The following is a 10,802-nucleotide window of genomic DNA, read 5'->3' as shown; positions in this document are numbered from 1 at the left end:
TAATATATAAAACTCATAATATTAGAGTCACTTCCAAAGCCCAGGGATATGTTTTCCTTCCAGTAGCATTTGTAGAATTGTTGGATATTAACACATTTTTACACATTTATTTTTTTTTTCATTATTTATATCAGTAATTTTTTGATCTGGACATAGAAGTATAGCTACATATTGCTGCAAAATAATTTGGCATAATTAGCGATACATCACATAAATGGCGATTTCATTATGACCTAGCCTATCCCTTTGATAATATGTTGCAAAGTTTTTTCTGTCCTAGAGAAAGTAAAAGCTTTATGTTGATGTTTATGTTTGTACTAAAACAGACTCTTTGAAATGTGGTTTACCTTCATCTCTGAAGTCTGTGGTTTGGGGCTGTGGCTCTTGGTGTGCTCTGCCTTACATTCTGTCTTTGGCTCCTTCTTCCAGTCTGTGTGGCGCTGGCCTTTAGGTGTAGAGCCATCAATGTGGTTATGGCGCGGCAGTGTGGGTAGCAGAGGTGATGGCCTTGCCTCACCTGGAGATACTGGTGACATAACAGGCGCACTGACTGGACGATTAGATTTGTTGTCAGGAGTGGTGGCCATTGCTGGGAAAATAATAAGAATTTCCTCATTTAAAACTTCCTGAAAAAATGAAATCTTACATGATCAAATGTATTTATAAAAGTCACGTCGAGGCAACCAGTTCCTAAATCTAAAATAAATCTAATATATTTTGACAAAATGTGATCATCAGATTTATCCCAAAAAATAATAAAACCTAAGTTGGTAAGAATACTCAGGTCAACAGAAACAGGCTCCTGTCAACATTGGTTGGATGGATTTGCTTGTTTCTGCATTTCTACTTCAGTCTCCTTGAACCCCAGTCAGGCTCTCACTAAGCCTGGTTCTGCTGGAGGTTTCTTCCTGATTTTTCCTCTCCACTGTTGTTACAAGCATGCTTAGTGTGAGGGATTGCCGTTGAGTCAATGAGTCGATGCAATCAGCTGGTTTTCCTTGGACTGGACAATCTGAACCAATCTGAGTACATGATCTGGCTGAATAGTCTCTGTAAAGTGCCTGGAGATGACATGTGTTGCGAATTGGCGATATATAAATGAGCTGAAATGAACTGAAAGAGTGGAAAAGGTAAAAGAATCTTCAGTATTGAGCTTTGTAAACTGGACTAAAAAATGTATCATTGCTATTTACGCGACTGAAACATAATCTTCTAAAATCACTCCAACTAGACTGTTAATGTTTTGCTTGTTTCACAGCCTACAATCGTTCTCTACCTCCATCCAGACTGCGTGAGTTCCTCTTGCTGGAGGAACGCTGGAACATGGGAGCAGGCCTGTCGATCAGGGAGCTCGCCTGTCTGGTCTGAGCCTGGGTCCGTCCACTGTAGCGGAATTTGGAGCCCAGCGCTAGGAACTTTCTCGGCGTGGTGGCCATCTCAGTGGAGGTTAACCTGTTTTCAAATAAGCAACAGATTTAAGGAGTGACATGCAGACAGAAAATGGTTCAAGCAAAAAAATCAAAGGGGGTTAAAAAGTGAAACCATAACTTACCTGAAGAAGGTGTGATGTTCGACACATACTTTCCACAGCTTCTTGGCAGCCTTATAATTAGGAAGCTTGAAACCGATCGCGCTCTCGTACTGTTCCACCTGTCAGATGAAAGAGGGAATAAAATAAATCAAATGATGAAACCATCCTGGTGTTTGGGGTAAGTCTAGTGATGGAAACAAACAATGTTAACCTCAGATGGTCGTATCTTAATAAAAAAGCTGCTGTGCTTGTAGGACACCTTCAGGACTTTGGGCCACGGGAACCGGTTGATTCTCAGTTTGTCTTTGTAAACCATTAGGCCACTGGAGCACACTCCCAGCATGATGTCCACGCCGTCAAGGTCCTGTCAGAGACGGTAAAATCAATTTCTGCCATTCAAAGAACGGCACCGCTGTAGCCTTTTGGTACAAGAGATGTTGGGATGTATGTTCTAACTGTGGTTCAAAGTATTTTATTAGTCTACAGCAGTGATTCCCAACCGGGGATACTCATACACCTAGTGGTCCAGGAGTGCATTGCAAGGGCTATATCAAAATATCTTATTTCTCAGAAAAAAATAAATTGCGGTACGATCTCTTCTACTTAGTGAGGAATTTTTTATTTATAGTTAGTTATTGTACGTTCCGCTTTTAGGCTGTAATCAATACTTTAAGCTTAGGGGGGTACTCATTATAAGACAATATGCCTAAAGGGGTACACAAGTCAAAAAGGTTGGGAAACACTGGTCTACAGGTTATCCTGGAAACAATTAAACATATTTCACAACACAAGTTCTTAGAGCGTATGATATTAACATTATAATTCTCTTTCGGGCAATATATTTGTTTTTTACGTAATATTTATTTTTAATGTAAATTTAATGTGAAAATGACACATTTCTAAAATATCTTGCCATAATTCCCCCACATTGTAGATTTATTTTTTGCACTAATATTTGTAATATCTTAATCCAACCATCGGGGGGCAGTGCAGCAAAAATAATAACTTTTTTTTTTAGAGCAATCCTGCTCTGCAACAGATTGACCTGATTTTTTGGTGAAAAACATGAACTCACGTGTTCCTACTATTAGAGAGAATCAAAACAGCGTACAAGAACAGACCTTTTTGCTTTTTGTAGGTTTGTGACGTTAGTTCATGTCAGACCAGCGCAGCAGTAAATCACTGTCAGACATTAACCTTCAACCGGAACAGACTTTTTTAGATCTGAATCAGATATGTAGCCTCTATGCAATCAATGATCCGGGGAGTTATTGCAGGTTTATGGGGTTTTTTTAAACTGTGGATACTGCTTTTGTTGTTTTGCATTATCTCACATTAAACACTTGCTTTAACGTTATGACAGTTTTAAGACTGAGACTTATACAAACTTTATTGTCATTTTGTGTACACAGACTGTATACAATGTATACACAGACTGTATACAAAACGAAACTCCATTTATACAGCTTTCCCACAGTGAATGAGCAGCAGCTTAGCATTCATAAAGTGCAGCACTAATCAAATATAAACAGTGTGGGAGAGACATGGTGCAAATAGGCATTGAAGTGGAAGTTCAGAGCAATGCAAAGATAGAAAAAAATAGGTGCAAAATGCAGTTAAAAAACAAACAAAAAACATTTGTGTTGAGTCTCTATTTGTGTTTTTTAAAACTTGGGGACTTTTAGTTAAAATACCTGAATTTAAATGCCTGGTTTATTTAGTAGTGTCTAATGTTGCTTAGACCAACTTACAACTAAAATGTATAATTTGTAATGTGGGCAGCTAATCAAAAAGCAGCCTGTATGGACGTTCTGTCTACAATGAGGTTGCCAGGAAGCTATCATATATACGAAAAGAAGAAAATGGGGGAACAAAGGTGTAATACGAATGTCAGCTTGAAGTTCTGTTATTTGAAGAGTTGAAGCTGCTATTTGTTTTCCATACAACGTAAACACAAACAGAGACCTCTGGTCTTTGATTTGTATGAATGTGTAGCTTTTTCTAAATCCCACACACATACACATACACAAAAAAGTATGAGCAAAATAGCCGAACCCATATGTTTCAGCACTACAGACCTTGAGGGCTGATTTGAACACCTCCTTAATGTGCAGATTAAAGGCACATTAAATAATCCAATCCTTGACTTACACCACCTTAGTGAGACGTATGCCTGTAACTCGGCCCCCCATACTGGATAGTGTGTGCTTATGTACTTGTACACTATGTTCGATTGTAAACAATGCTATTTTAAAAATAAAAAAAGTAATAACTAAAATTACTTAATTACAGGAAAAATAATTCAGTTGCTATCGCCATTTCAATCTGAGAAACTCACATTAGAGAAATGACAATTAGGAGAAATGTATTTATAAAATTACTTTGTGTTTGGTGCTCAGACCTTGACAGGAAACATAGAGCTTAATTTTTATAGATATGCATGAACAGGAGCAAAGAATAGGGCTGTTTCCCCCCCCAGGGCTGAAACTGGTGGTGGAGTGGAGATGAAGTTGGTCAGTCTGTAGACTGCTGGTTAGAGAGACGGTCTGCTGAGCTTTATGGGGAGATCCAGTGGACTGCATGAGCTGATACTAGAGCTTCACTCAGGGACCTGGAAGATGGAAGCCCAGTTGGATAAGAAGGTTGAGAGAACCTGTCCATGATGAGCAAGCATGAAGCGACAGTGGAGAGGAAAAACTTTCTGTTGGGAAGAAACCTCTGGCAGAACCAGGCTCAACACGGTGGTCTTCTGTCAGACCGGTTGAAATGAGACAGGGAACGCAGTAAGAGTCCGGGAGGAATGACGCTCTGATGAAGCTTTAGCTATGATGGTGGGAGGGGCTGGAAGGGGGGGTGGAAACGGTGTCAACTGAATGAAGTCACACAGAGTCACTCCGCCACTCCGCCTCCTGCACACAGGAGCAGACAAGTGTGCATCGGAAAGCTTTTAAGATTAGCTTTGGATGCAGATTGGCTTTCGTGGAGGTGTGGTTCAGAGCTGATTGGCTGTCGCAGGTGGATGAAGAAAAGCAATTTGTTTCTTCGGTTGAACTTCCGCTTAGGCTCCATTTCTGTCACACTCTATAACTCTGCAACCTTCAGAACCCAAACAGCCAATATTTCCTCTATCCAGCTAAATAAACCTTCCTTAGAGCCATATGTTTCTAGATTATTTTTATTTTTCTTATTTCAAGGGAAGAAAAAACACTTTTTTTTAGGTTTAAAAATCAGATAGAAAAAAAAGGGTTTTATATATTTTCAATGGGATGTTGATATTTGTGGAAAATGGTGTAGCAAAAGAAAAAAACCTAATTACATGATACTAGATCAATAAAAAATAGAGGAGCAACCATTGATCATTCAGCTGATCTTCTAGCCTTGATTTCCATCATTTTGGGAGATAGTTGATTGGCAGGTGCTTTTACCACATAGGTTTCTGTCAATGGTCTAAAACTTTTTGCATGTTTTCCAAGCCATAGCAAGGCTTCTGTTTGGGCCGCTCTATAAGCCTGGAACTCAGCGCTACTGCAGACATTTTGAATTGACAAAGCCTTTTGGATGGGAAGCAAAACATCAAAACGTCTTAAAACTTGGAAAACAAAGTCCATTAGTTTGTTTTATTACTATCTTGGAATGACTGACCTGGATGAGTAGGAAACTTCACCAGCATATTTTTTTTATTTTAGTTTGACACCATTAGATGTTTGTAAAGTAAAAAAAAGACGGATTTAATGTTTCATGGATTTTGTTACAACTGTGATGAAAAACAAATGGCCAAAGAGGTAGAGCAGTTTTTCAGTTAAAAACTGGAAAACAAAAATGCTTATAATCTTCAGTAATTGTTAATAACTTCAGAACCAGTCCCTGTTTTATCTGCTACTGAGGAAGGTCTAGAGAACCACCTTCCATTTGAGCCTCAGGTTACATATTTCAGCTCACCTTGGCCTGGTGAAGGTCCACGCCATACATGGAGAGTTTCTTGGCATTCTCCAAAAACATCAGATCTGCCTGGGCTGGACTCATTGTCCTGCCACGTTTACCAAAAAGAAAGAAAATGGAAAGGTAAGAATTTCATTTTTTTTTTTTTGTCGGAATACATAAATAAATTTTCATTGTGCTATAAAATGACAGGTTTCTAACCTATATGTCCGATGCAGCTCCATCATTTTGTCCTCCAGCTCTTTGGTCTGGCCAGGAGCCATTTTCATCTCCTTAGCATAATCACTGCCGTGCACCTCAGGGTCATACTCGCCCAGCTCTGACTGCAGGGCATAGGAGCCCAGTAGAGCCAGGGTGACGAAGGAGCAGGGAAGGCGGCCGTGTAAGATGTCCTTCCGCAGCTGGAGACACAGGTAGTACCTTCAATGAACAAACAAAAACAGCATTAGTTTGAACTTTCCAAGAAAAAGGAAATGTTCCATAAATAAAAGAAACAGAATCAATCAACCCTGAATTTGTCCCTTTTGAGTGTTATTTAAAGTATTTCCCTACTGAAACAGAAAGGGAAGCACAAAGAACAGAAACACATCTGCAAACCTGTGGAAACCCAAACTGGCCGTTTGTCTAATTAGCAAGGAAATCCAAAAAACTCACAGTAGAACATAACGGTGAGGGATTAAAGGCAAAAACATCGCCATCCCATACAGTATGTTGCTGGAGTCTCTGAAAAACTCAAGAGGATTTTCTCCAAACACAAAATCCCAGAACATTTCAAACCAAACAGACCCTTAGAGAGAGGCTAGTGCATCCTAAAGACAAAACCCCCAGACCTAAGTTGAGCAGAGTGGTGTCTGCAGTTCAATGCAGTGAGAAATGCTCTGATCTTTATATTGGAGAAACCAAACAACCTCTCCATAGACACATGGCTCAACACAGACGGGCTACCTCCTCCAGACAAGCCTCGGCTGTCCATCTACACCTTATAGACAAAGGACATTCTTTTGAGGACCAAAACATTTTGGACAAAGAAGGCAGGTGGTTTGAAAGTGGTGTGAAGGAAGCCATCAATGTTAAGAGAGAAAAACCAACCTTAAACAGAGGAGGTGGACTCAGGTTTCAGCTCTCAAGAACCTACAAAGCAGTGATAGAGTTGATTCCTTCCCGCCAGGGGACCAAAACATCTCACCTGGTCAGCCAGGTCAACAACGACCCTAATGACTTCCCTTTTCAGAGGCATAGGACAGTATCGGGTGTTGCAGGCTAACAAAGACCTCAAAGACTCCGTATTGCTAAGGGGTGGACCTGTTCTTCCCGTTCAATTTTAATGTTTTCTAAGCCCCAACAAGGCTTTGTTGGGCTGCTGTATAAAGCCTGGAACTCAACCCTAATCCAGATATTTTGAAATGAAAAAGCTTCCTGGATGGGAAGCGAAACGTCTTCAAACTTGGAAAAAAAGTTCAGTGGGTTTCTTTTTTACTTTTTTTGGAATAGTGTTATTTACATTTATAAGTTGAACATTCCCTGTTAATAATCATGTTTGTAACTTATTGCCAGAATATTTTCTAATTTACTTTCCAAAAGCTCTGCTTTTGAAAGGCCATTAATTAGTTGTTGTTTTTTTTACCATAAAGACTATTATTTAGATTCTTCCAGTGCTTTTATTTTGTAATTTTCTGTAAATCTAGACCTTAACTTGTTTTAAGAACATGTACAGTAGCAGCCATTCAAAAAGGCCCTTCCAAGTCAAATGCCAGCCGAATGGCAGCCCACTTCCTGCGACTTCCTGCAAAATCCCCTCCAACTTCCAGCCACTGGGCGTATATATTTTTTTACTCTGACTCCACCCTTTCACTTAATTACAGGGTCTGACCAGGAGATGAAACTTGTCTTTAGATCTTGATGTCCACATCATGACAGAAAGAATATTTTAGCACAAAGATCGATGTTTTAAAAAGGACTTGTAGAGGACCAGCCAAGGGTCCATCAAACAAAGGGGGCCTCTTCGGCTCGCATTTTTCCTTTGGATAAACTTTACATGAACAAGTGCACTCTCACCAACAACTACAGGTGCTTGGTTCCAGGTACTTAGAGATTAACGTCCACACAGAAAGCCCATATTCTTATCTTCAGGTAACACAGAGTACATGTCAGATTAAATAATACTACTTATATTTCAGCGATAGTATGTAGGTGTTACTTTATTGTATGTCTCGTACCATGTCTTTGCAGGTGATGAAGCAGCCTGAATATGTTCTTTCGTTAGCGCCCTTTTATCTCCTCTTTCTTCCTTTTTTTCTTTTTCCTTTCCTGTTCTACCTACATTGCAGTGTCCATATAATCAGTAAAGCTCCCTGCATAATTATAATTAAGCAATTTATATGCATAAATAAAAAAAAATCTATTGTGACATTGCTATTTTAGAAAAGTCGTCGGCTGTGTTACACAAAGCGAGACATCTACTGTGGAAGGCTGGGAGGCTTTTCTCAGTTTCTGGCTGACATAACAGTGCTTGTCTATATATAAGGCGTTCTCTGCCTCTCATATCTCTACATCTCTTCAGAGGTAGAGATATGAGATCAGATCAGTTCTAATCATTTAACTATAGGTCATTAATTGGTTTTACCCTTGATTTTCATAACATATTAATTTACTAAACCTCCAGCTCTAGTTACTTAATATAATCATAATCTGCAGGTAAAATTACATCACATTGTAAAGACAGTGGTAAATGGCTTTTTTTGTTTAAACAACCTTTGGTTTTATAAATTGCTCTTCAGTAATTAACATGAGAATTGATCCAAAGCCCTTCATGATCACAATGGTAAACAGAATCAGACTGGAATAACTTCTGAGCTTGTGTCGGTTGTATGAGCCTTTTTTAAGCTACGTGAGATGAGCAGTCTTCAATTATTTTAAAACACCCAATTAATGGGTAATCTAATTAAACATTTTGTCTATGTTGGTTCTTCGTGTTAGAAAATACTGTGCAACTTAAACAAAAAATTCAAACATTCCAGAAGCTTGATATAAAACGTTAACATTAACCTTAGGTTAAGATTTGGTCAAAAGAAAATCAAACGTATGAATGTTCGATGCAAGATAATTGTGTCACAAGCAGCCAACAGGGATAGCAATCAAACAAAAATATCTCTCTATGTTAGACTAATAAATATATTTAATTCAAACATTTAAAAAGAGATGAATCAGAAAAGTAGATAGCTGTGAAAGGAGAATAAGACCGTATTGGTCACAGCAGCAGGTAAAGCTGCACCGTTTCTCCACAACATTGCTTCAGTTTAGAGTTCTGTTGCCTTTGATCATTAGCAAATTATCAAAGATAATCCTTTGATTCTTTTACATCGAAATATTTTCTCCTGATTGAAATTCCAACAGCATGAACCTGGTTATAACAGCTAACCTAAAAATATCATTTTTGCTTTGCTTAACTCAAAATTGTAATGTGTATTACTTTTTATTAAATATTACAGTAATCACAACAGCTTTAGATTAGAGACATGTTTCAAATAAATCACTGAAGGAATGAAAAAAGTCACAATGCCACCTTCTTCTATTTATAGCTGTAACCAGAACCACAAAGCTGTTATTTTAAGAGCTGATCATATACTACTTTTCTCCCACACTCATTTAGCCTTTTTTTAATGCCAGCCTCCAGCTCAATAATAACTTTAATTTATCCTACACTGTAAGTGTGTTTCAGTTTTTAGGGAAATAAAACAATATTACTCATAAAACCACCAAAAAAGTGAAGGTTTATAAAGAATAAAATTATAAGACAGAATTATGTCTTGCGTACCTTGTTATATCCTCTGAGAGCTGGGCGGGATCCGGTGGGTAAAATTTCACATTAAATGTGAAATCATAGTTGGTACCTAATGAGCAAAATCCAGAGTGATTTGGAATAAGCTGATAATAATAATAATGCAGCAAGGAGGAAACACAGTGGGAGGTTTATTTGGGACACAGGCTCACCTTGCACCTGCCTGCGAATCTCTTTGGCCAGGTCCATCCAGATCTGGCAGAAAAAAAGAGGAATTCATGATTAAATCCTGAACCTCCATTAAAACAAAGATTCCCAGTTTATTTATTATGCACATAAGAGGGTTTTTGCGTAGTAGGATCAGAAGGGGAATATTTGTCTCACCTTCATGGTGGGGGTCTCCCAGATGGCCAGGCCATAATAGTCTTTCTCCAGCAGGTTGAGATGGTCACACACCTTCATGAACAGTTCCAGGCCTTTGGCATGTTTCTAACATTGTTCCCAAACCGAGGCAAAAAGAAAAGTTCACACTCAAAAAATAAAGCTCATCTTAAATCTTAACCTTCAGTATTTAAAAGAAAGTAGTAATAATTGTTCTCACATCCAGCTCGCACTCAAACACAGCATCATCCAGCAGCGTGACGGTGATCTGTAACGTCTTTGGTCGGCGTGGAGCTCTGGGCGTTTTGGTCTCCTCCTCTGTGGTCTTCTCCTTTTCCTCTTTGTCCTTTCCTTCAGGAGACAATTCCTTTCCTTTGTCCTCCTCATCCTCCTCCTTGTCCAGAACGACTGCTTCCCCCTTTTCATCGTTCTTCTCCTTCACCTTTTCAGTCGTATCCTCGTTGACGTCTTTCTTTTCAGCCTGAAGAGCCTGAAAATGTTCATTTAGGTGATAATTCTTTCATAATTTTGTTCGGTTTTAAGAAGAGCATCTTTGACAGCTGAGTTAACCTAATGAAGTGGAATGGGTGAATATAGAATTTCATTGGGTTTTTGCAAAAATGATGCAGACAAAGCTGTTATTCAGAAACAATTACACCAACCAAAAGGACTGGATTTACATTCTAACTTTCAAGATTTTTTGTTACATTTTCTGAAACACCCAGAAATCAAGAACCCTACCAATTCAGAAAACTAGAAAATAATACCACTTATCAGAGACTCTTACTTAACCTATAAAAAAGCCATTACCCTCATCTTATTTTCAGAACGAAAATCCCTTAGTATTATGTGATGAAATCTGATATGGCCATTAATCTTATCAGGGGACAAAGAGCAATCCAAGCGCATTCTATATGGAAAACTATTTGGCCCCTAATCTAAACTGAGCCTTAGAAATGACTCCCATCAACAGTTTATATTAACTAATAATGAGATCACTTAGGAGAAATTTCAAACCTACTCTTGCATGTAGAAAAGCATTAATTGTGCATGAAGGAGAGATTTTAACAAACACCCTGCATTTTAATAGAAGCTCAGATTTTGACTAGGTCATGAAAAAAAAAACATTTTCTTTAAGCTATTGAGAGCTGGATCATCATCCTGCTGCAGGAG

General features: G+C 38.6%; 1 protein-coding gene across 1 annotated transcript in view; it reads right to left on the bottom strand.

Moving 5' to 3' along the window:
- The window catches only part of epb41 (erythrocyte membrane protein band 4.1), an 80,512-nt gene that overhangs the window by 38,932 nt on the left and 30,778 nt on the right, over positions 1 to 10,802 (bottom strand). Inside the window, exons 3-12 of the mRNA XM_015379844.1 lie at positions 9,850 to 10,119; positions 9,633 to 9,737; positions 9,461 to 9,503; positions 9,285 to 9,360; positions 5,672 to 5,890; positions 5,471 to 5,558; positions 1,743 to 1,895; positions 1,553 to 1,650; positions 1,277 to 1,452; positions 348 to 589 (exon numbers count right to left, since the gene is read on the bottom strand). Of these exons, the coding sequence (XP_015235330.1) occupies positions 348 to 589; positions 1,277 to 1,452; positions 1,553 to 1,650; positions 1,743 to 1,895; positions 5,471 to 5,558; positions 5,672 to 5,890; positions 9,285 to 9,360; positions 9,461 to 9,503; positions 9,633 to 9,737; positions 9,850 to 10,119 (1,470 nt within the window). The remainder of the gene's footprint in view (positions 1 to 347; positions 590 to 1,276; positions 1,453 to 1,552; positions 1,651 to 1,742; positions 1,896 to 5,470; positions 5,559 to 5,671; positions 5,891 to 9,284; positions 9,361 to 9,460; positions 9,504 to 9,632; positions 9,738 to 9,849; positions 10,120 to 10,802) is intronic.

The sequence above is a fragment of the Cyprinodon variegatus genome, unplaced genomic scaffold (genome assembly GCF_000732505.1).
Source record: "Cyprinodon variegatus isolate N-32 unplaced genomic scaffold, C_variegatus-1.0 Scaffold201, whole genome shotgun sequence".
In the NCBI taxonomy this organism is placed as follows: domain Eukaryota; kingdom Metazoa; phylum Chordata; class Actinopteri; order Cyprinodontiformes; family Cyprinodontidae; genus Cyprinodon; species Cyprinodon variegatus.
Note: the sequence above shows the minus strand (reverse complement) of the source record. Positions and strands in the feature narration are given on the sequence as shown.